The sequence below is a fragment of the Nilaparvata lugens genome, chromosome 1 (assembly GCF_014356525.2).
Source record: "Nilaparvata lugens isolate BPH chromosome 1, ASM1435652v1, whole genome shotgun sequence".
Classification (NCBI taxonomy): Eukaryota; Metazoa; Arthropoda; class Insecta; order Hemiptera; family Delphacidae; genus Nilaparvata; species Nilaparvata lugens.
In genome coordinates, this window is record NC_052504.1 from 16708303 (window position 1) to 16735027 (window position 26725).

Below are 26725 nucleotides of genomic sequence, written 5' to 3' on the forward strand. Positions count from 1 at the left end.
AACAGAATTTGTTTTGAAAGTTGTAAAGTGTAAAGTTAGGTTAGGTTTACTTTACATTTCCGTTTTCTCTAACAAGAGTTTTAAATTTTTTAATTAGTTTCTGTTTCTGCCAAATATCTATTTTATAATTTTAAGTTTGATTTGGGTTTCGATTTTTCCATCTTCATGTACATTTATGTATAATAGTTTTGAAATTTCTTGAATCAAGATGTTTTCAAGCCAAAAAGGTCAAAAAGCTTTAAGAAGAATATAAATGGAACAGTTTTAAAGACTAAATAATTCACTCAAACTTAGCTCTTAATGTGTTTGAATATTGTAAAAAATAATATTCAATATTTATTACAAATTTGTCTGCATAGAGTAAGCTTTACCTGAAAAAGTACAGATTAAAATTTGAGTTGTTAGGCCTATATATTATGAAATATAGTAATGGTTTTATAGATAAAATGATTGGAATAATATTGTTGATTTGCACTATTGGAATTTCTGGAGCAATTGTAGGTAAGAAATTTATTTTACCGGTATGTCGTATAAATGAGCGGTAATTAGTCTTCTCTTCTCCTTATTGCAATCCATTGTAACTTTGTCAGTTACTAACAGTAACGACTTCATTAAAGAGACTCTAAACTCTCTCTATCTTATATTTCTTCCGATGGAGGTAATAATTTAAACATTATTAGAAATGACGGTCATTTACTGATTTCAGTAGTAGTTTGAGGGGTGACCCCTGAACTCACTGACACAGTCTATCAGGTTCACCCGGTCAAGGACGAAGAATTCAAGTATCAAGTAACAACAAAAAACCATTGCAGAAGTTGGTAGTCAATATTAAGGAATACTCAATAAGTGTTTAGCTGTTCTGCTCATTACATGCCAGGATTATTTCTATATTCAATGGAAGGTACTTGAAAACCTTACCGTACTTAGGCCTATGCACACTGACAGTTATTATTTTGCGGATCGGGCACTTACACAGTGTTTGGAGCAGTAAAATTTCTGAAATAGAAGATATTATGATAAAAAGAATATGGTTAAAAATAGTTCTACATTGTTGATAAACGCCAACTCAACTCTAATAAACTTGTTTAAGGGGGCTGCTAAGACTTAGGCCTACAGCTTTGATCACAAAAATTGATCGTATAAGCTAGAAAGGATTTAAAACAATTCACAAATCAAATTGAATTAATTGTAGTTATTCTTTCTCACTTTGAGAATAATACTTACTTGTTTTGTCTCCTCCGTAATCAGTGACCATGGAATCGTCAGGTTCCCTCCTTGGGAGAGATTGAGTCCGTTGTCCGTACTGTAAGATGTCTGAATTTGTATGTTCTTCCATATACAGTGTACTCTGTACTAAGGCTGAGCTGTTAGGTACCATTTGAGAGCAATGGCGATCGACCTGTTACTTTCTAGTACCTAAAGTTTTGATGGCAGCAGGTAGAAAAAATATGCACCCGCATATGCTGTGATCATCATAGTCATCCGCACTTGCATTCCTTACAGGTTTTTTATTTTCTTTGCAAATTATCAAAAAATGGGTCTCCCAATATGAGTGTGTGGTCATGGTTTGACAAACATAGTAACTAACATAGATTTTTCTGGTGTGTTTTGTGATGGACCCCACTCTATCGTGGGAGCGGCATATTGGCATAATGTGCAATCGACTGGCCAGGGTGACGTTTTTGATGCGGAAACTGAAGCGACATGTGCCTGCAAACTACTTGATTTCAGCATACCATGGGCTGTTCCATAGTCATATAAACTATGGAATAGTACTATGTGGCCATGCGGGTAGCTGTGAAAGGATTCTTCTTCTACAGAAGAAATTTCTCCGTGTTATCACGTCATCGCATTACCTGGAGCACTGCCGGCCAATTTTCAAACGTCTGGGAATACTGACAGTCTACAGTCAGTACATGTATAGCTCCCTATGGCTCATAAGGCTTCATGCCTTCTGGGAGAGGGGCCAGATGCACCACCACAATACCAGGAGACGAGGCAACATTGACCTGTCCTACCCCAGACTGTCAAAAGAACATGAATGCTTCCCCTTACGGACTCTAAAATTTTTCAATAGATAGGAAATTTGTAGTCTGGTATGTGAGAAACTCATCAACTACCCTCTGTACTCACTGAGAGATGATGAAAGCAGTGGACAGTTTGAGACTGTTTCACAATTTAGAATTGCAGAGCCACATGAAACAAATTATCTGCAGCCATCTCAAGTTATTTATGTCTTTAATTGTTTTAAACTTTGACGAAGTCTGTCTGGCGACTGCCGATCATGGATTGAATTTACTGAATTCCTAGTCGACAAAATCAACTCGTGAATAATCTAGTACAAGATAGATATAGTCTGATTACTAGCTGGGTAGTAAAAATTGATTATATTTTCCAGCAGATGACTTTTGGCATAATGCAACTCTGGAATTGGAAATGGCTCTGCATGTAAAATTCAATTTCAATAGAGCAAAGAATGTCATTCTTTTTATTGGAGATGGCATGGGACCGAATACAGTCACTGCATCCCGAATCATGAAGAATGGAGAGGCTCATCTATTGTCATTTGAGAAATTTCCTCATATTGGATTAATAAAGGTAAGTTAATAATATCTCATTCAAAATCATTTTAATGTAAATTTCTATCATTACATTAAGTAAATATACCGTAAAACAATAATAGCCTATTTCAATTTATTTTATACTTTTAAATCGAAGGAATGCCATATTATTATATAATTGATCAAAAGGTCCAGAGTCTAAGCAGTAATTATCCTATAATATTGCAATAAATTTTCCTTTGGATATCATCCACCCAAAAATAAAATTGCTTTGGGAAATTTTTCGATTTTGTTTTTGAGTAGAAAACAATACAATATTTTTCAAGTGATTATAAGAAGTTCCAGATAGTCACAAGTTTTTTTTATCATAATCTAAATATCCTTAATTTAAAGTAATTCCCGGATCTCTTGCACCAATCGTCAATGGTTGAGTTGGAATATCTTTTAATTGTATTGCTGAATATTGATATCTCAATGTATCCAGCTGACAAAATATACTATATTTCTATTAGTTTGAGTCTAGTTCCAGTGATATTTCAATATTACATTATTACATATTATTGACATCGAGTCATTATTCGTATCAAATTAAGCATGCACATTTGTGTTATTTAGGAAATGTATTTTGAAAGCTTAAATCTTCTAATAACATAAATACTGAATTGGCTACATTAAGATTTTACAAACATGGGTGAAGATTATAACTTGCTAACGAATCTACACTCTATATTCCAGAGAACTATTAACGTTATATTAGGTTCCTAAATTTCCATGTTTTGTGATTGTTGTCGAGTTTGCTGTTTACTGCACACGTACTATAACGTAGGTAGTATAATTATGACACAACCATAATCAACTATTGATATCACTGTTTTGAATTTCAAGACCTACTCTGTGGATAAACAAGTTCCAGATTCAGCAAGTACTGCAACCGCTCTCTATTCTGGAACTAAAACAAACTACAGAACAGTCGGTGTGTCTTCGAAAGTGCCCAATAAACAGTGCAAGCCGGCACTCGACAAAACCACACACCTTGAAAACATCTTTGGTTGGGCTCAAGCTGCTGGACTAAAAACAGGTCGGTAAAAACTCGATATTAATTTTATATTTCTTGAAAATAATTTTGGAGATCCTAAGAAAGCAATTGATTTTTTAATATTGATTTATCATTCTGATTTATCACAGTATTAGATAATTAAAAATATTACTGATGAATCGGTCATGCCGTTCTTCTCTTTCTTACTAAGTTATAATAGTTATCAAACAGCTATGCTCTTTGGTTATCTCCTGAAACTTGATACAGTTTCACCTTCTACAGACTACTCCATTTCTCCAAAAAAGTAAATTCGTATGGATTTGTTGGTGGGGAGTCCCTTTCGGAAAGTCCCACCTTGCCTGAATATATCATTCAAGCTATCAATGGGCCTCACGACTGTCATATTTCAGCCGGGACCAATAGTTTAACATACCCATCCGATAACACGAGAGTGACCTGGTCAAAAACTTTGGTTTGAGCGGGTTCTAGGATAAGCATCCATAACTCCATTGATGCTTGATATCCGATAAAAATATTTGTGCCTCGTTTGCTTTCAGGATTTGTGACAACCACCCGAGTAACACATGCCACACCCGCTCCAGTCTACGCACACTGTCCTGAACGAGATTGGGAATGCAATGCAAAAATCCCAAACGACATGAGATTATTAGGGTGCAAGGATATTGGCTGGCAACTCATGAATAATGACAGAGGAAGGAAATTGAATGTAGGTAATGAGAGCTTAGTCGTTTTGTATTCATTAGTATTAATTTTGATCTGTAATAATTAGTTGTAATAATCTTTCTTCCTATTCAATGTCTCTCAAGGGTTGTGTGACAAAGAGGACCTAGTGTCCTAACTCCACCCTTAGTAAAGGCAATTATTCTATCATATTCTATTCTCTTAATTCAAACTAAAATGACTCTTGGACTAGGAGTATTCACAGCAGCGGGTGCCCTTTAAGCAGTCGGCATGAAGTTGCCTTGCAGTAAATGATTCTCACTCATCACTTTAAAAAGGTTACTGCTTGAAGCTGTAACTGCAATTGAGCAGTCGACAACATGTCGGAATGCAACTGCTTAAAATAATACTGTATGACTGGACTTATGAAAGCGTTTCTTGCTTACTCTGATCGTTTGAAGACACTGATTACATTGAGCTACCAATCTATGACCAGCTTGATAGTAGATATTCAAGGTGTGAATGAATTCATCAAAAATATTCAGGCTAATTTATCAAAACTAGAATAGTAAAATACTAAAATAGATGAATACACGTTAAAGCAATAAAATAATTCATGAAAACTAGAATAGTAAAACACTAAATAGATGAATAGGCCTACATGTTAAAACGAAATGAGATTTTTCTAACTGCTTCATAACCTTTGTGTCCATAATTAAATGTTACATAAAACGACCTATAATTTTCGAAAAATATATCGTGTATCTGTCTCAATGGTTTTGAATTTCTATTTTCATGCAGGTTATAATGGGTGGCGGTTTGCAGTGCCTTGACTCGAGTGCAGTCGCCAAACCGAACGATCCATTCGACAACTGGGCGTGTCGTCGAAACGATGGTCTCAATCTAACCGACGTCTGGAAAAGTGACAAGAAAAGGCAGTCTCTGCAGCACGCATTCGTTCAAACCAATAGAGATTTGAAATCAATCGATCCTAACACAGAGTACATCCTTGGTGAGCATCAAGTTTAGTTCCCACCCTTGTACGGAATTCAGAACTCAAAAACGATTTCTCATTTTCGGGTTCCAGCCGTTTCTCAGTAATTTTTGAGTTCAGTAATTTCTCATTTTTGAGTACCAGCAATTCATTTTTGTTGCTGGAAACATACTGCTTCCTATTGAGACGAAGGCCCTTATTTTTGAACAATGCTCATACTAAATCGATAAGTAAAAGTTCATTGTCATTGACCAACATGGATTTAGACAAGCTCGGCAGGACTAAAAACAATAGGCAAGACTAAAACTTGGGTTAGCATGAGTCTAGCAATTTTAATGTGACAGCACTACAGTTAAAATGAAAAACTGAGCAACTAGAATTTCATATCAAAGAAAGTGTTGGTAAATTGAGTTGTTCCTTACAAAACGGGCATAAAATATATATTTTTTTTCATGTATACAGACTCACCCGTGTTACATTAGAAAAATCAGTTCGAGGAAAAATAAACTCCTAATTCTTTTCATACCCTTCTCTACTGTTCTATGAATATATCAATACACATCCATGAAACTTCTCAAGCCCTTTAAATCCATCCCAATCATCTTAGCAAGAGTGAGTTGGTGATTCTAATTGTAATAAAAAGTAATCTCACATTGGATTTTCACAATTAATTACAATCTGAATATATTAACATGGTATTTGAATGATTTTTCTCCAATACTAGAAAAAAACAATCAAATTCATTTTTCTCTGAACATGTCGCTAAGTGATTTTTGTCTTCGGTTCTCAGGAATTTTCTCGAATTCTCACCTTCCGTATGAATACAAAAGAGATAAATCAGATAACGGCAGTCCATCTTTACAGCAAATGACAGAAACAACCTTGCAGAGTTTAAATCATAACAGCAAAGGATTCGTTCTAATGGTATGAAATTCTATTTACCTACATTGTATTCGGGATGTAGTTTTCATTGTTTTACAAATTTCCCTCCTTAACATGATTCTCAGAAAATTCGTAAAACTTCTATCCAATGAAATAATAAAACGATATTTAAAATTTAAAACATATCAATTTTTAAAACTTCTATTCAATGAAATAATAAAACGATATACAACATTTAAAACATATCAACATCATAAATTCAAAATCGGTCTTTGATCAGATTATTCTTCGTTTCAGTTTTATTTATGTTAGAATCTTTATTCTTTCCATTATTTATTTGTGTTTTTATCAATCTGGTTATCAACTAAAATGTATTTTTTTATTTATATTTGAAAGTTTGTTTAGTTTCATATTTGATTTGTAAAGGTTGAAGGAGGATTGATAGATTTCGCACATCATAGAGGCCACGCACGAATAGCTCTTGAAGAAGCATTGGAGTTCGATCGAACTGTTGAGTGGACAATGAACTGGCTGAGCAAATTGCAAATATTAGAAGAAACTCTGGTGATCGTGACCGCTGATCATGCACATAGTCTAATGATTAATGGATATCCAAATCGCGGAAATAACATATTAGGTACAGTTCTACATGTCTTCCATGTACAGTTTATGTGTAGGAATCAATTGACCTCACATGTTCAACATTTGAAAAATGATAATTTATAATGCTATTCAATTATCCAACTCAAAATTGTAAACTATAGTTCTGACTATATAGCACAGTAATTATGTCATAAAATGTGTGTTTGGATTATATAAAGAGGTCTTGAAACTGTACCTCGAAGCATGGTTACACAATGTGGTGAGAATACCCCGGCAAGCGTTAAAGGTACATTCACCGTATTAAAAAGTCTTGAAAAAGTCATAACTCCATTATTATATTATCATTATAAATAATCTTAGTATTTTCTCGTCCGAAAGTGAATGGGCTTGTATATTCTATGACTAGGACGAACAAATAAATATAATATGTAACACATGATACCAACTATTATTGTATTTATCGTAAATTTAAAAAGTATGAACGTTTTTATCTTTGTTAGAATCTGATGGTGATCTAATAAGCGAATCAGATACATATTTTAATATTCATGATGACATACTTGTCAGTTGAATCTTGAATGTAATGATTGAAAGATGAACTGTTTTCAATTAAAAATTCTTATGAAATGCTTCAAATAGAAGAATAACCGTATGAGTTTGGTCCACTGTTTCATGCATTTTCCAGAATATTGAATTTGATAATTGCTTATGTACCGATAAACAATTTATTTTAATTATTAATAGTTGATTTCTTGTCGGATTTAAAAGAGTGAGTCATCAAGACAGCTTATTTATAACTATCAACTTGAGTCAACTATTCAAAGAAATATGAAATATTTTTAATGTATAATTTCACACATTAGTTAGTCTTTAGTCATAAAAACTGTTGGAAAGAAACAACGTTGCTCATAATGTATCAAGTGTAATATGTTATCTGAAAGATGTTAAATTGCTTTCCATTTTCCTCCTATTCACAGGAATTGCTCAAAATTCGAAAATGGATGGTGTTCCATTTACAACTCTAACGTATGGAACTGGTGGTCCAAATAATTACCAATTCAGTAGAGAGGAGGAAGTCGGACTACGCCGGGATCCTTCGAAAAATGATACAACTGACTATGGTTACTCTCAACAGTCGACAATACTCACAGAAGAGGTCCAACATGGAGGTAGTGATGTCGTCGTATATTCGCAAGGTAATAGGAGAGATTATCCACAGTTTAATTGCTATTTCTATGTGTTTCTGAACTTTTTTAAAACAAAGCACATAGGGAACAAGTTTTGGTTTTTGTGAAAACGATGTATAAAATTTAAATAGTGCAAATTGAGTTACAGTGAAACTCAAACATTATTGTTCGAACCGCGTTTTAATGAAACTCTCAAAGGCTACGATCTGTAGTTGGTGACCTGTTTTTGCTTTCCTTTGTTTATTAGTTAATTTAATAATACTAATAGACGACCAAAAACTGGGTTCGACAAATTAAAGAATTGACAAAGTTTATTATGAGATTCATCAGATTGACAGTAATAAGCATTCAGTTGTATTGCCGATTCTTAATCAAGGGATGAACCCAGTACTTTTGTTTCTTTCAAATCTTTTTCAACCACCACAAAAAAATCTCATCATATTTTTCAGAGTTAATCGTCCAACTGATGTAAATATTTTAATGATGTAAATAGTTTTTTCAGTGCGCATGCTTATAAGAAAAGCATTTAAGATATATCACAAGTTTCAAATCAATCAGATTTTCTGATGCTGTCCTGAATAGTGCATTATCAATATTGATCTTATCAATATATAGTATTAAAGATCAATATTATATTACTTCAATGTATTTCGAAATACACTCTTCAAACTTTGGCTTAGTGCACATCTCAAAGATTTCGTTTTATTGTTTTTGATAATTAACTAATATTGAATGAGAAGAGGATGGTAGTACTATGCATCCGCAACTCGGATAAGCTATTACTTCTCAGGTCGTAGGTTTGAGAATTCCTAATGTTCATTGTAAGATTGTTCACTTCACTACTAGAGCACATATTACATTCAAGTAAGGGCATCATCAGCATAAATAGTTTCTTTTCTTGCAATAATTATTTCAACCTGTTTATTATATGAAGCCGGTATAGACTAGCATATAGTTTTATATTAAGTCGTTCAGATTAGATGAGTGACGGGCTCTCGGTACTCCCGTTAAAAGGGTGACTAATTGAAGCCAGCTCCATCAACTGTTGTGAGATTCAAAAATATTTCCTGGTAGTTTAGAACACAACTAGTCCTGAAATTTCTTATAATCATCATACCACGCCTCCCATCGCCCAAGACAATAAATATTCATTCAACATTTTTTTATGTACCAACTCATTCAAGGTTTCTTTTGTTCTCAGGTCCTATGTCTCATCTCTTCCATAACGTACATGAACAAAGCTACATTGCCCATGTGATTGCATACTCAGCAAAAATTGGACCATACAGGAATGCAGCACCAAGTTTCTATGGTATAGCTACTATTATATTTTCAATCGGATCTACTTTTCTGGCTATTAGATTATTGTCTTAGTTGAATAACTTGACCGCTTATTCATCACTTTCAAATTGTAAAGTATTATTTGAAAATCTGTTGTTACATTATCCTGTTAAATGTTGTACTCGCATGTTCAGTATTATACTGTTATTTGTTGAAGCTTTGATTCCATTCAGTATATTGCATTCCCAAAAACCAGTTGACTTATTGGAAGTATTACTGATGGATCAATATGTCGTAAATTTAAGGGTATGACAATCCTGCGAGAATCAGACTTTGGGTTTGTGTGGCGGTGTTATATCAGTTTTAGGGTGACGCAGAGAGCTGCGTTATTATGAACTATTTTCCGAAAAAAATGGTTAAATATGCTGCACTTTCTGTACAACGCAGCTAAAACAAAACATATTATGTAGCTGTTATTCTTCTTTAGTACGTTAAACTTATAGATGGGTCGATAATTGATTATACACAGTACACATATTTTAGAAATTGCTGCGTTTATTCACGGTTCCGTTGGTTCTTATCCGATTGATGGTTTCTACAGTGCCATATTCTTCGGCTCCGTCCATACATTGCATACATTGTGATCAGGGTCCACTTCACAAGTCGGATCAATTCGACATGATTCTGAAACAATAGAAACTAAATTTAATAATTTAATATTTGTTACAGTTTGCGGTAAAGTGAAGAGTTGAGAGTTGAATGAACAGCCTTCTCGTGTTACTCTCAAATTTCTTGGCAAATTATAGTTAGGTTCATCAAATTACCCTTGATTTGGTCATTCAGACCAAAATCATCTTGACTGTTCAGACATCTGTCAGTTATACAATTTCTTTAAGTTGCCTGCTTGTCTGCGATGATAAAAAAAACTCAGTATATTACAATCCTTCCCTCTAATTACGCCCAACTGTTCTAATATCTGTACATTAGTTTGATTTTTACAAACATAAAACATTTAAAAAATCATAAATTACTATCTATTGGTCTGAATTTAGGAACAGAAGAAGTTTTGAGATATCGCCTGTTTTCATTCCATTATTTTTAAGCTTGTGAATTAATGAATAAATATACTGTAAAAGAAAATCCTTGTTCACTCGTAACTCGTCGTAATACAAAGTATCGTTTTAACATGTTTATTTTTTTCTATTTCCATAAATTAAGTATCAGTTTTAGGGTGTGTGCACACTTGAGCGGTTGCGGTCAGCGATCAGAGCGGTCTTAGTATGATACAGATATACGAGTAGATACAGTATCCCGAATATATCCTTACCTTTCTAAGACCGCTGGACCTCTAGACGTCTGACCACTCTCTGTAAGCACACACCCTAATTGCTCTTACTCTGTAGGCCTACTTTTTATTTGTTTGACAAATGTACCCAAACTTTCTCTGTAGGTATATTTTAAAAGTTTGTTATACCCAAGTGAGTTAATATGAAACAATCACTCATTTATACCCTACAGTATTTGATTTACTCTGGCTTGTTACCTTCTGTGTAGGTATATTTCTACATTCTATTGTTATACCCAAGTCAGATAATATGAACCAATCGCTCATTTATACCCTACAGTAGATGATTTACTCTGTCTTGTTACGGCGTATTTTCTCTAAAGTAATACTCACCAGAATTACAACATACGCCATCTGTTGAGCAAACGCCGTAACCGTCAGGCATGTAACAAGTCGGCGCCGGTGAGTTTGGCGATTGTGGTGGCAGCACTGATCCAGCGCACTGGTTGAATGTGGCGGGCGAAGCGAGCAGACAGCCGAGCTGAGGACCGCAGCAGATGGATGGACCCATGCAGTAGCCTTCTCCTTCTGGGCCGCATCGGGCACACTTCAACATCAATCACAACGTAAACAATAAATCTAAACAGTAACCCGTAAATCAATATACGAGAATTCATGAAAACGCATTTATTCAGGTGCTGGCCTCGCTAGGACTTGGACTGTTTGTCGTAAACTTGGTATCCTTTGAGCCATGAGCGATCTATTATATCCATAATCGATTGACTTTTCCTCTCCAGAGATCCAAGAAGGATTCTTAAATTGAATTGAAAAAATCTTCATTCATAAACATGTACAGGTACATTAGGAACAGCGTCAATATACAAACAAACATTATCTTGCTTGCTAAAGATTCTTAATTGATGATGGTGACTTACCTCCAGATACTCAACATAAAATTCTTACTCAAGAGAGATAATTTTTGTCCATTGATGTTGGTTGTTCATTCCCAGAGTTCACACAGAATTCTTATTTTAGAAAGATTTTTTATTCATTCTTCTTTTTTTATTATGGTATTCATCCCCGATATCCAAAAATAATTCTTACTTGAGATTGAGAAAGATAATGTTTTTCAATTGATGTTGGTGATTTATTTCCAGAGATCAAAATGGAATTGAGAAAGATAGGCCTGGTTGCACAAAAGCCTGTTAAATTTAAATCATGATTTCCACAAGAACCAATTCTTTTGAAAATAATTCTTATTTGAAAAATATTATGTTTTTTTCATTGATGATGGGTGATATGTGGTGATGTGCTACTTGTTGAATATCTTTGAGGAAATCGAAGTGCTAAGATTGTTGTATAGTCAGAATAAAATAGGTCAAGACTTTAGAGCCTTGACACGATAAACTATCAGCGTCACCACATTGTGACTCACCCAACAGAACAGACCGAATGTTTAGGTTATGTGTTACACATTTTGGCTGAACAACTTACACTAAAAAAAAAAATTTGAATTCAGAAATAGCAGGCCTTTGTCTATTAAAGTCCAATATAAAAAATAAAATAAACCATTTCAAACATCCAACATTTTAATACATTTTTATCTGAGATATCACACTATTTAGAACGGTTTTACTTTAATTAATCAAATATATTTATATACTGTATTAAAAGCACTAGTTGGTTTTCATATACAGTAATATATATGAATTATGTTTTCTTCTTACAGAATGCAAAACTGGAATGATAAGTTTTTAAACAATATGAGAGGATATTCCTTACTGTTCAACACCTCCCATGTTTCAAGTTTATGGAATAAATGGATCATTCTCCAATACAGGATAGTATGACTCATGCTATTCAGAATTCGACTTGTTTATCAAAATTGGATTTTATTCACATTTGAACTTGTCTGGTGAATTGTGGCAATGAATGACTATATTTTTATTTCTTTGTTTTGTTCATACTCTACCTGGAGTGGTACTTGAGCCAATGCCATTTTCTCTTCAGCGAGTTTCTTCATGTAAGAATGTAGACCCCGCTTCCCTCCTCTTGGGCAGTTTGTGATTAAACATCCAGCAGCCAGACCCACCGCATAAAACAGCATGATGCCTATACTTGTCGTGTTCTTCATTCTGGAACATGTTCATATAGTATTATACAATAGTTGATATTCCATTTTTTAATATTTGAATATTATTGCAAATGTTTCGTGTAACAATTTGGATAAGTTTGCAGAAATATTGTACCTCAAAAAGAGTTCCTAAATAGAGATATTTTCTCTGTAAATACATGAAAATTTTTGGAGTAAATATTGATAATTATGCAAAATTTGAGCGAAATGATACGAAAAGAAAATGAAAACTGGTTCATTCTCATTCATGAATATATATTTTTCCTACAGATACCCTGAAAAGTGACCATTTGTGCACTGATTGCAGGCAGCAAAGAATCACTTTTCCGCACTAGTGCGCAAAGTGAGTACTTTGCGTACTCCAGATTTGCAGCATGTCAACGCAAAATAGTTAGTAGGTTATATGGAGCACCAGTGCAGCAAAATCAAAATTAAGTTGGTAACAGTGACTGCTGTGGCTGCTATAGTGAGCAGACGTGCAACGAAGCACAACGCGCTAATTATTAAGTAGATATTATAACCAAGGACAACGACAGCACAGTGCCACCACAGCACACACCACACAGCTGCCCCCCGCCATTCAAACACACATACATTATTCAGGCAATTTTACCCATAATTACCCACTTTTCATATTCAATGGTAACTGTAGGAAAAATTTAATGTGAAATACGTGCGCAAAGTTCGTTTGCTGCACTCAAGAAACCATTCCGCCCTCGCCTACGGCTCGGGCGTAAACGTTTCTTTCGATGCAGCAAACTGTCACTTTGCGCACTAGTTGCACAAATAACTATTTTCCAAGACACGTCTAGTTATATATCACTTTCCATGTTTATACAAACATCACCAAAATGAATAATATTCGTATGGCTTTTATTGGTGAGGAGTCCCTGACAGAACCATCACCTCGCCTGATACCTATATTCAAGTCGCGAATGTTAACAGTCGCCACAAATGTTATACTTCAGCCGGGACCGCCTATTCGACGTGCCCACCCGATAACACGGGATCGAACCCGGGACCAAGAAGCTGTTGTTTAGCTCTCTATCCACTCCCTAAACACTACTTGAATGAGTTCTTGAGGAAAAATGAAACTAAATGTTCAGTTGAAACCTTACTAGTTGCAAGAACAATATTGACGACCATTTTTTCGACGGCTGAAAACGGATTTAAAAATCTTCCCAGAGATACTCTTTGATCGAGGTTCCTATTTTCAAATTTCACAGACTTGGGGGAAAAAAGTTTAAATTGATTAGAATAAACAATGAAAACTTGTGATTTGCAAAAAAAATATGATAAAAGTAATATTTGCAATTTATTATTTCTTTCTTGCGCGTTCACCCAGTTGTCCTGTATCGAATTTTCCCTCACTCACTTGATTGTTTTTGTTAACTTGTTTAATTTATGCTATAGTCCTACCGTATATTATTGAAATGTATCTTGAGTAATGTACTTTGTTGATAAAAATAATGATTAAAAAATACAAAAAGGAACATGTTTTTCGTAAAAAATATTCCTATACAAAAATTACCTATTACTGTATAAAAATTTGCTGTATTAAAAAAATTATTACAGTATAAAAATTGCTTGTAAACTTGCAATCCATCTTGAAGATTATTATTTCAATCTGCTTTGGAAATATGCGAGTTAAAGAATCCTTAATGCCATGGTTAATAGAATCCAACTCTACAAATTAATAAATTTATTACTATATTTCAATTATGAAAAGTCACTTACGTCTGTCTCTTGGTCTCTATCTCACACTGAATAGACGAATGGAAAGTTATTCCCACGTTTTATAAGGTTTCAAATAAGCAGCTTATCCTTTTCCATTTGTGGAGAGTGGTGAGCTATTTCCATTTGAAAGGATAATCTTGCAAAAAGTATATGGTTTTCGCGGGTAGAATGATCAATGAAGTTTTGAGATTCGGTGCGGAATAATGCATGATCAAGAGAGGCTGACAGTAAATCAAAGAACTTTAGCTCTTTATGGAAATATAGGTTCGTATCGTATGGTACCCATTATAAAAGATCTTAGATTCTAAATTTAGAATTTTTCTCATCCGGTGGCATGATTCTCAATTATTAAATTTAAGCTTTTATTCTTACTAAAAGTAAAACAAGCAAAGAATAAAAAAATTGATGAGTTATTAGTGAGTTGATAAAAATTGATTTTCATATAGTATAAATTAAATGATTTCTTTGAATAAGAATAAATGAAATACTAGCAGAGAATGAAAAATTTAATACTGTACCGTACTGTTATCAGCGTACCGTAGCAGAGATTTCACAGGCAAGCACTTCTTGGAATGATTCCACTCCAGTCCTAGAACTTGCTTTAAATACAATCCTGCAAGGGCTGAATTGGTTTTAATTATTATCGGCGATCAGTGACAAGAAACTGAATTTTATGATGCCATTTCATTCAATAACTTAATTGAATTCACAGTTACTGAATAACATGGCTATTATATTTTCTTTGGTGGAACGTCGAATAGTTCGCATAAACTTTGTTGACTCAATGTACCATTTACAAACTTCTCAAAGTTTTTTAGCACCCACACCAGCACTTAGGATTATTAGAACAGAAGGAAAACACAAATGTGACGACAGTGCCAAAATGTTGGAGATTCATTGAAATTGTTAACTATTGATTATCAGTCCAAGATTCTAATATTTTTTTATTACCCTGAACCTTGATTATCATACAGCATTTGATGCATTCACTTGACATTGGAAAAAACCTGTAATATGAATCGTTGGAATCTGAGTTCAACAATAATTATATTGACTACATTGAAGATGGAGTGATTCTCAACAGCTGGGTTGCAGGACCTACTGTTTCTCCTTTAGACTTGGTGGACCACAATTAGCGGGGTGTGCTATGCTGATTACCTCAGCGGATTTTTCTTGAATGTTGCATCAATATTGTGATTTTATTACTACACATATCTTCAATATTGATATTGAAACTATGTAGTAACAAAAAATTGTGTTTTCTGTATATAGTATGTTCAATATGAGTAGGCCTCACTTCAAATAATGCTCTTATTAAAGGAAAAGTGCCAATCCACGTTCCCAAATTACAATGAATATACTTCAACATGATAAGACAATTATTTTCTCGACTTGACTCAACATAATGAACAAAACAATTTTTGTAGAGAAAATAATTTTCCCGTATCAATTACCTTTCTCAAGGTAAGGGCGGGAACACACGAGGCGCTTTTTCAAACGACGAATCATCTGCCGCTTCGTTATCCAATTCACGACTCTGGCCGTGCTGTGTCAACAGCTGCTATTATTACTAGAATAGAACAATCTCTGTATAAGTTTTCTGTATAAGACTACCACCGGCCGCGTTAATACAGCGAGGCTAGTAGTCGTATAGGAATTGACCGCTTGTACGAACACACGGAGCGTCTCATTATTCATTGATAGACTGAAGAGTCGTCGGACAAATCGTTTGCTGCATGGGTTACATTTCAAAACACTCGTCGAAAAATAAAGTGTATCCAGCTCCACTTTCTAGCATGGAATGAGGTGACGAGGCTGCCAGAGAACGCAAATACGACGAAGCGTCAAACGCCGCTGCGCTGCTACTACCGTGTTCAGCTCCACTGAATTATATCATCCCATGGATATCTACTTATGCTATTGTTTCTCTATGATTATATTTATACTGTGACAATTCGTCCTACACCACGTGTCTTCGGGGCCAAGCCACAAGAGGCATTTTTTCAGCAGGCACGACAGGACAGGATGAACACCAATTAGCCAATCTGAGATCTTCCTGGTTCCTGTCCTGTCGTGCAGACTGAAAACAAAACGTCTTATGTGGTTCTTAGGTCTAACCAAGGTAACTTGTAAGTTATCTTTCATAAGACGAGGAATCATACCATATTAGTGGTATTGTATCGTGATTCTATATAACTGGTACGTATTTGTTTCATCGCTCCTGATTAACAGAGCTGCCCAAAATTTAAGACCCATGAGGTTATAAAACTTCTGGAAATGATATATTTTCACAAAACCCAGCATTCCATACTAAATGCGTTATTTCCAGTTGGAGGTCTTAATACAGTGTTTTCTGATTTCCAAAATTTGTTTTCATGAACAATGCATTTTTTATCATAACAAACTAATTTCTTTAATGTCTGAGGCCTTAAACTGTTTGTACGCTATGTGCTATTATCTAATGACATCTGGTATTAGAATTCACCATTCTAGAAAATTGTGAAATCACCATTCCTTGTAATCTGTAGTAAATTCATCAATATTCTAGTAGAGTTCATTCAGTTCTGGGTGTACAGCTAAGTTCAATTTTTAAACCGCAGGTGAATAAATACCATATTATGTTCTCTATTGATGAGAGGTTTTCTGTTAAATTTGTTACCTACTAGGTTTTATTAAAAGTAGTTTACTGATTCTCTCTCATTCAAGAGCAGTCTTTTTATTTAAATTAAAATCTATTTCAAGGTTTTGCTACAGCAGAAGTGACATGTAGTATGTATTTTCACAAATTTGAGAATTGGCTACAAGTTATAAGTATTCGGCATTTTCATCCACTTCGAGAATATTTTTATTGCTATCACATGAAATGTCATATTTCATCACTGACATGTTCTAAATAAAATTTATAAACTGATAAGTATTCAAGTTCACATCCAATATGATTGAGCAAATAAGAAACTTTCCCTCAAGAACATAATACCATAGAGAAACAATAGCGTAAGTAGATATCCCATGGTATAGTGCGTTTATGTCGCAACTTTTACTGTTATCTCAAGCCGATTTTTACTGTTTTGACCGGATAAGTGTATGAACGGCACAATATGAGAGACTACCAGCGTCATAAAGCTTCACGGAAAAGAACTACGTGGACTATCGGCTTGAGATAACAGTAAAAGTTGCGACATAAACGCCCTATACCATGGGATATCTACTTACGCTATTGTTTCTCTATGATAATACTGTAATTCCCTGAATCCTGAACTGGATTTTGTAGAAGGCAAAAAAGCAAACATCTGGAGGTATAGTAAAATTCATCAGACAATTGAAAACACTAAATTTTCCATCATACTGTACTAGCCTACAAATTGAATGTGTCTGCTGTTAAAAGTGCCAGGAATAAGTGAACGTTACGTAAACAGTAACGGATGAGTAATTCTTCTATTATGTCAGCGAAGTGACAAGTTTACTTTGTACTTGAAAGCAAGTAGTTTTGTATCTTATCACAGTTTACCTGTTGCATAGCATACCTAACAACAGTACAGCCGCCTGAATTGTTAATTGTGCCTAGTGTATGATGAACAAATGCTTTGGCTTCGGGAATTTCGAATGTAAAAAAGCAAGTTATAATCACAAAACAGTTATAATTATTAAAATAAAACTATCTTATGCCTTTTCTTTTGACTTTTTGACTGCTTTTAGGACTTTGACCACAATCTTCTGTTCTTCAACGAGGAATGCTCGAACAATCCTGAAACAAGAACAAGAAACACCATTAGGATCCACGATGAATATAAATGTAGAAATATTAAACAGTATTATGATAACTGAAAAAATGAATCAAGCTACTTTTTTTAGCAGTTGTGGCTGTCCACATGAATTCGTCTAGCATAAGTTCAATTGATTCAGTTTTTGGTTACCGTAATCATAATACATCTGTTAATCATACATATAAATGTTTTCACCTAAAGGATTGAAGAGCAAACGAATTTCCTGGCACTAGAACTAACCAATAAACATAGGTATTGTACTCCACTTCATCTCTAACTTTGTACTTTACTTAAATAAATATACCTCCAATATCGGATTTCCTAATCACTATCTCAAAAAACTTCCATCATCACTCAATTTTTTTGTAGAAGTGTCTTCTTATGAATACTGTAATCAATCAAAACTCCACTGCACTCTTTAATTAGCAATATTATGTAAAGATTCATTTATAGAAATTTATAATAGATAGGATATTAACTACACTGAAAAAGGTGTCTAGTGCTGCCAAAGTAACATGAGATACGGTAAGTAAAAAGCAATTAGGATATTTTACTTGAAATGATTCAAACACAATGAAAATTTACGTGAAAACATTTTACTCGAAAACATTCAAACACAATAAAGATTTACGGGAACGCGATATTGGAATAATGCTATAACAAATATTATGAAATATTTCTACTAGACTAGTGCATACAGAATAGGCTACATCACTTATGTCCGCTTTCATTTTATCAATCTCGGTCATCAAATTTTAACATGGTCAAGCCCGGGTATGCTTTACAAGTGGTGTGCACTGGAATTATCGATAGAACTATCGCCATAGAAATCATATGTTTCAGTGAACTTGTAAACCATACCGGATTTGACAATGTTCAAATGTCTTGTTCGAGCTTGGTGGAACCGGATATCAATGTTGGAAAAACTCAATGATAGAACTAAAATGAACTAAATGGTACAATGTTGAAAATAAGTGAAAAGTTTACGCCATGTAAAAGCGAACAATTGAAATCCTGAGGCTCAGATCACAAAAGAGCATCTTATCAAACATAAATGTTATTTTTAAATTACCACTTTTCCAAGACAATGCTAAATTTTTGCCTAATTCGACATAAGTAATGATTAACATGAAGGGCCGGTTTCCGAGATTTTGGGTAAGTTCTAGACTTTGATCTGTTTTAAACTCTAGAGTCTAAATTAGCTTTCCGAGTCAGAGCGTTAACGTAGTCGAGGACTTAGACCCCGGAGTTTAGAAGATAAACCCATGACTCAGAAAGTCGATTTAGACCAGAGTGCTTATTTTAGTAAAGGACTCGGTAAGTCCAGAACTTATAGATCCCGAGCTCGGAAACCGGCCCTAAGAGGTCCGATGAAGACTTTGAAAATGAAAGCTCTCCAATCGAAAGATAGTGAGACTTCGGGTGCAATTCCTTTTAGGCTGCTCGAGCAGCGCAGTTATAAGCAGGAAGCTCTAGACGCAACGTTAAAGCCGTCACGGCTAGAGCACATAACCCATAAATTCATCAAATTTGATTACTCATTGAATTTTCATGTTGTATGAGCGTTATATATTAGAAGTGATGAACATATGAATTAGAAGTGTTGGCTACTATATTGCTTGTACGATCCATATCTAATGAATCAACGAATCTGATGAATTTATAGGTAACAGATGGAATTAAATAGAGAATGCATTTATTCAAATGCTAATTAATATATAATTATTATTTAACGAAAATCCCAAATAAATGCTGTACATCACCCCGAAGACCTCTGCTACTGCAGACATTGACAACAGGGTTAACAGCTAGATGGAAATTCGATGAGAGCTACTAGAATTAGTTAGGGAATCGAACCCGGTACCTCCCAATTGCTAGTCAGGAATGCTTACCCTTACACCAAACTGACAATCTCTGGTTAGCCTGACTAGCAATTGGGAGGTACCGGGTTCGATTCCCGGGCTGGCAACTAATTTTTGGATAGTAGCTCTCATCGAATTTCCATCTAGCTGTTAACCCTGTTGTCAATGTCTGCAGTAGCAGAGGTCTTCGGGGTGATGTACAGCATTTATTTGGGATTTTCGTTAAATAATAATTATAATTTATAGGTTATGTGCTCTAGCCGTGACGGCTGTAACGTTGCGTCAAGAGCTTCCTGCTTATCGCCGACAAGCCTGCTTATAACTGCGCTGCTCGAGCAGCCTTTAAGGGATTGCAAATACTGGAAGATGAAGCTATTATAAAAATTATACAGAGATAACAAACTCACTTCTCCTTGAGACATCTGTGGCACAAAACTCCTCCGTAGGCGCGCTTGACCATCTTCTTGCGACGGGACAACCTGGACCTTTCCATCGGTCTCGCCGGCTGGATACCTCTCAGCTTCTCCTTGCACTGACCGCATCTGGGGATCTTCTTGGGCTTCTTCAAATATTGATAGACTAGCCGGCCACCGGGTGTCCGGACACTAGAAAACAAAACAAATGCATGTGAAAATCAATTTATAAGACAACAGTTAAAAAGTTAATTAACAAATAAATATAATTTTTTATTAAAATGACGACAGCTTCTGATTAGTTTATATAACCCCTCCCCCCACCTACCCTTGTACTTTGTACTCATGAACGATTGCTCTAGTCCAGTCAAATGGTAATTTTTCAGGATACAGCCTCGAAAGAATTCTCATCAATTTTATTTGTATTTTGGGGCGCTGAATTAGAATCTGAAATTTGCTGGCACCCAAATTTTGGGACTTTTTTCAATTTTTGCATTTCATTTCAAAAACCTTTGGCTTTTCGAGAAGAAACATTAATTCTACAAAATAAGAGACAATAAAATGTTCAACAAATTGAGTGGACGCGCAGGTTCTACGAGTTCTGGTTTTGGAGCTACAGATTTTCAAAAAGAGGTAATTTCTAATATTCAAGAAAATAACTCTATACAACTGAAAGTATTATCAAGTAATGATAAATAACATTTTATTTCTACATAACCATACAGGGAATGCTTTTTCTCGAGGTTTTTGAAATTCATTAATGTGCGTACAGATATACGCGCTGCGAACATGAGCAATTCACTTTTAATCAGCTGATTATACCTGTATTTTTACAGAAACGGTAAGATAGATATAAAAAGCTTGGCATCAGCTGATTAAAAGTGAATTGCTCATGTTCGCGGCGCGTAAATCTGTACGCACCTTTAGGCAAACATTGAAAAAAGTTAAAAAATTGGCGTTTATAGGGGTGAAGCCGTCCTCTGACATGTTAGAAAATTTCATATTCTAATTCAGCGCCCTAAAATACATAAAAAAACCGACGAGAAAAATTCTTTTGGAGCTGGTCCCTGAAAAATAACCATTTGACTGGACTACTTCCAATGTTATGCACAATAAATGGATCAAATCTAAAAAATATATATAAAATATTACAGTATTTAAATTTATATAAATTATAAAATAAATACAGTTTATCTAAATATGAATTGGCTTAACAGCAAAGATATGGATATATAAGAGTTCATTTCAACTGATTATCAACTTTTCATTTTATTTGAGAAAACCAATGTCTAATAACTTGATCCTAATGCAAAAAAAATAATAATAAATGAATAAAAAATAATATTATTAGTCTGCAGATACAAATTCCTCATTCAGTCATATTATTCTGCACAATCCCTAATAATTTCTCTTTCAAAATTCTTGGGAAAAGTATTTTGCTATCAACTTATTATAATTATCTCTATTCTAATCTTAGCGGTATTGAAACAATAGAGGTGTACCTTGGATACTTGGAAAATAGTGTTATTCGTTTCTATTACGGCATGTTTTTTGGAAACAGTTTTGAATTTTCTAATAGCCTAACTCTGATATGGAAATCACTTTAGTCCTTGCAAACCTTAATCTCCTGCATAATGTTTTAGCCAATGTTATTTTTATGTATTAATGGGAGCACACAGTTTCAAATTTTAAGCTGATTCTATAAAAAAAGACCTACACTGACTTTTTTGATCATTCTCACACGCAGGCTCTTTGGATTCTGTGAAATCTAGCAGCACTGTACTCTATAAGAGCAATGCGACAATCTAATGTTTGCACAGACTATAACAAGCAGAAATCAAATAAAAATGCTGTATGATCAACAAGAAAAATCTTAAGCAAAACTTTACTCTGTACCAGAGATTAAAATTATATAAGTAGTATAAAGTCGAGTTCCAGTTCATTTCATTAGTAAATAACAATATTAAAATTATCAACTATTAGCCTATATAAGATGTTAAATAGAAATAAAAAGCTCAGTACCCTTTTTGAATTATTTTATCACATCATGTTTCAATGGCAATGATGCCATTTTCACGTTGAAAATACTATAGTAAATCAATACTATCTTACCGTTATTAAAATATTGATGTCAAATATCAGAATTAATTTTATTGAAAATAAACCTTAATACAACATCTACTTGTCTCTTTTCTGTATAGAGCTACTTCTAATATAAATAGAAATACAAATCTCAGTATGGCATCAATGTTAAAACATATGAAAAAATTATTCAAAAAATGGTAGCCTACTGAGATTTTTATTTCTATTTTTAATGCATCAAATTCTGAAATTTGACATCAATATTTCAATAACGGTAAGTTAGTATTGATGCACTTCAAGTAGAGTGCCCCCTCTAGTGTTGAGAAACAAATGAAAATATTAGTTACCTTTAACTTATATTAACGATATCTTAACAAGCTGTCATGACTTGAGAGTAAACAAGCAATTGTTTTTAAGCGTTCAATTCTAATGTTCAATCTTGTTGTCATGGTTTTATTCTTTTTGTAAACAAGAGGCAAAATTGTGAAATTGAAATACAAAGTTAGATATGGACAGCATTTAAAACATGAAACAAATAAGCAGCTTGGGGCCTACCGTAGTTCTCTATTGAATATCAGTATTTTTGACGTTTGTTGCAACACTTTGTTTTTTCAGAACAATAAAGGATTATTGATTAATTGTTATATTATTAAATAGCATATTTAATATATTATTAAATAGCATATTTAATATATTATTAAATAGCATATTTAATATATTATTATAGCATAGCATATCTTAAAAGCAAAAATAATTGAAGTAACCGTATCCTAGGCCTACAGCGAGGAAATGTAAAATTATAGGTTATGATTGATTCTACTTCGTGAGACTTTGATTGCGATTAAACAAATTCACTACAAAGTGTTGATATCAGATAACGATAATGTGTCTATAAAACATTATTAAAAGATAATTATTCAAAATTATACTTACATACGCCGACGGTTGCTTTTGGTGTTGTAGGAGAGACGTCTCCTAAATGTTAATCGCTGCACCATGTTTTACCTGAAAACAAAAACGAATCTTTAGTTTGCCCTCTTATTCGCAATATTATAAAGATAATTACAAGATAATTTTATGTTGTTGCAACTTATTTCAATGGATGTAAACAGATAGAAAAATTTAATTTACAACTCACCTACTTCAAGTGCAGCAAATGGTAAAAGAAAATCAAGAGAAAGAACAATGTTCACGACGAAAGAGAAACGGAAGTTGATGTTCAAAGCCTTCACGATTCACGATCACTTCTAATATTATAGCGTATCCTGTGACTGAACACAACAAACATGCTTAATTGATTTTCATATTATGTAGTTTGACTGTCTATGAATGTTTTTGAAAGTACTCCTATTCTTGGAGCCACAGGTGAGCACTTTAGCAAATAGGGAGAGAATCGCATTTGATGACAAACGTTAAACATAGAAAAAAGTTGAACAAAGTAGGTATTCTGAGAAGTAGGGTGAGAATACGAAAGGTGTGAAATTCATCCAGTATTGTATATAATAATTGAATTGGAGTTGGTACTGTTATACTATAGTCAGGTCCACGTTATAATGGCAGTGAAGAAAGATAGGAGAAAAACGTTGCCAATTCTCTCCATTTTGCCACTGACTGTACACAGCTGTTACCGTACTCAATTCATCCCATTAAATTTAATCCAATAATAATATTATCATTTCCTTGATAAAATAATAAATTTAATGTCAAATTGATCAAGAAAATATATTTTTTCATAATTTGATTCAAAAATTTAATAAATAATTGAGATCAGATTTTATACAAACCTGAAATGGCGGCTAATTAAAAAAGCTGTGATACACTGATCTGAATCTCAAAACAACAGAAATTGAGTTATTTGGTATGAATTCTTTTCCAATTTCTTTTTAAAATAATAGAAAAATAGAAATACTTTTTTAAAAATGAGTAATTCCAATGGATTAATTCTGAAATAACTTTTCAATGTTATTTATACCGGTACGAGTAGGTCTAACCTATACCGGTAGGCTAACTGAAGCATGGATGAAGTCTAGGATGGTTGGTTATCAACTTTTAAAATGTCATTTCAGGTATTTTAATTTGTGTTTCTCATACGGTAATGTTTAAAAATTATTTCATTGTTCCAAAAATACATTTTGAATCAATTATACGACTTGTGTACTCAAGTATTTTGATAGAATGAAGAAAAAAATGGCGGCTGAGAATTTTTTGTTCAGTTTTGTACAGTCACTGTCAAAAGTAAATATAAAATATTCTGGCAAATAGACAACATTGCAAAGCGAGCGAGAGATAGTGCTATCTGTTTTGTTGTAAGGACAGCAACAGTATTGTCAATCGTACACTGCCATTATAATGTGGACCTCTATAGGACAGGGGTGCCCATCCCCCCAATGGTCCATGTCATAAAATTCCCCCCAAAAATTCTAAAAATTTGGTATTCATTTAGGTACTTGAAAACTGTATATTGAAAAATCCCCCCCATTTTCCCTACCATAGTTTTTTCCAAAAATCCCCCTCAAAATTCAGCCTCATGTCACAACTTGCGACATTAAAACATGCTGTGGGCACCCCTGTACTAGGATGATATTTTTAAGAAGGTTTGTAGTACCACTGCAGAATAATGCTTCGTTTTAACAGTGAAGGGGTTTGTTTGAACAATATAGACAAGGTCGCCCCGAGGCTAATAGGCAGCTGGGGCAAGATTTCAATTGGGGCGCGCCCCAATTATAGTGCGGTAAGGTAGTATTTAAAAGTAAAGCCACATTACTCTTCCATTATGGGCTGCATCCTTTTCTTGATAATCCTGCTATAGATTTTGTAAGCAGTGTTTAGCAAGCTGATTCCTCTATAGTTATTACAGGAACTTCTTAGTCCAGTAAATTAAGACATAAAAAGGAGGTATTATAGTTCTGATTTTTCAATATATTATTTGGATACATGAATGAAGTCCAGAACAAATTTCTCCATGCAAAATTGCCTTGTGCTAGATACAGAGTAGCCCAAAAACCTTGTATTTTCAGTTCATTCTCCAGTTTTCAGCTAATTCTGCCTAATAATCCATTATTCTGACAAAAAATTTGCTACAGCCTTTGTTTTAGATTATAAAATTCTGAATAAAATGAGATCATTCGGAAATTTCTCTAATAAGTAATGAGTTATGATTTTTCAAAAATGAGTGAAATTTAAAGAAAAAATCAATTCTGATGAATTTTAGTTTTTGATCAACAATATCTTCCGATTGTTACCATTTAGTTAGATGTATAATTCAGAGTCCCACTGAGCGTATTTTTGTGTTCTACAATCTAAGATCAGGTACAGCGCTCTATATCATATAGATTTCCAGGTACACCTGACAACAATGCTCCTTGTTTTGTGAAAAACACCCAATTTTCAGCTTCAACCATCATCACCAACTACATTGTCCTCACATTGATATTTCGCACAATGACATAAGTTCATGAGATGTTCTCTAGAGAATCATCCATTAGATGCACTTCATTTCAGTATTTCCGAGTGGAGAGGCACGCATAAGGACACCTCAAGGATCAAAATTTCAAACACCTATAACTCTTGACACAATGCTCGGATCTCATTGTACACTTCATTCTTCTCAGCTCGTCGAGGCAGTCAGAAATCATGAGTCAAATTCAGTCGAAAAGTGGAAATTTTATTGTTGAGTGTACTTAAGCCCATATTGCCCCCTACTGTAGGTTGGGGGAGTTTTGAGTCAAACATCTTACTCAAGAATGTGTTGAGAACCAGAATTCACCCACAGTATCCCTGCTTGTCATAGGAGGCGACTCCAGAAGTTGCCTTGCTTCAAACCCATGTGATCTGCCCCATGGCAGTTTCGAAGGGGCACAAAAACGAAAAGAAAAAACTCAAGAGACCAGAGATGGGTGAAACTCCAAACACAAATGTGGGTCAAGAGGCTGAGTCAAGGGTGGTCAGGCGCTCTAGAGGCAACTTGGCCGCCCCTTTCTCAGCGGAAGGACATTCAAAGAAGGCCAGGAGTGGAACTCATGTAGGTCATGAGGACTAATCAGTCTGAAGAGACTGCCAAGCATATCTCACTGGATTGCGACAAGCAACCAGGTGATGAATGGGATGTTAGTATAGGGTTAAACTCCTGGTTCTTGTGAAGGACACAGTTATTGAATTGCCTAACTAACAATCTAATTGGGAACACAATAAGCTTCGGTTGACTTGTGGGGTTCTTTGAACCT

The 26725-nt window shown here is 34.3% G+C and overlaps 3 protein-coding genes across 6 annotated transcripts; 1 reads left to right on the top strand and 2 right to left on the bottom strand.

The window, feature by feature from the left end:
• Positions 1-15: 15 nt before the first annotated feature.
• LOC111052817 (alkaline phosphatase) lies at positions 16-9441 on the top strand. 2 transcript variants are annotated; one of them, XM_022339609.2, is made up of 9 exons: positions 16-501; positions 2402-2598; positions 3447-3639; positions 4155-4324; positions 5080-5290; positions 6063-6196; positions 6581-6791; positions 7735-7953; positions 9146-9441. In XM_022339609.2, exons 1-9 carry the CDS (start codon positions 417-419, stop codon positions 9316-9318), a joined length of 1593 nt encoding a protein of 530 aa, XP_022195301.2. In that variant the 5' UTR covers positions 16-416; the 3' UTR covers positions 9319-9441. The 2 variants fall into 2 exon arrangements, with proteins under 2 accessions (XP_022195301.2, XP_022195300.2); XM_022339608.2 differs by having other exon boundaries at positions 17-501; positions 2399-2598.
• Positions 9442-9758: 317 nt separating this feature from the next.
• On the bottom strand, positions 9759-15418 carry LOC111052819 (neurophysin 1). 3 transcript variants are annotated; one of them, XM_022339614.2, is made up of 4 exons: positions 14900-15418; positions 12483-12645; positions 10904-11117; positions 9759-9909 (listed from the first exon to the last, which is right to left on the bottom strand). In XM_022339614.2, the coding sequence occupies exons 2-4, from the start codon at positions 12642-12644 to the stop codon at positions 9821-9823; spliced, it is 465 nt and encodes a 154-aa protein (XP_022195306.2). In that variant the 5' UTR covers position 12645; positions 14900-15418; the 3' UTR covers positions 9759-9820. The 3 variants fall into 3 exon arrangements, with proteins under 3 accessions (XP_022195306.2, XP_039288140.1, XP_022195305.2); XM_039432206.1 differs by having other exon boundaries at positions 14919-15416; XM_022339613.2 differs by lacking the exon at positions 14900-15418 and adding an exon at positions 14382-14520.
• A 2581-nt stretch (positions 15419-17999) lies between these two features.
• On the bottom strand, positions 18000-23807 carry LOC111052824 (60S ribosomal protein L34). Its single transcript, XM_022339622.2, has 4 exons — positions 23641-23807; positions 23436-23507; positions 20415-20612; positions 18000-18126 (listed from the first exon to the last, which is right to left on the bottom strand). The coding sequence occupies exons 2-4, from the start codon at positions 23498-23500 to the stop codon at positions 18042-18044; spliced, it is 348 nt and encodes a 115-aa protein (XP_022195314.1). The 5' UTR covers positions 23501-23507; positions 23641-23807; the 3' UTR covers positions 18000-18041.
• Between the last annotated feature and the right edge of the window lie 2918 nt (positions 23808-26725).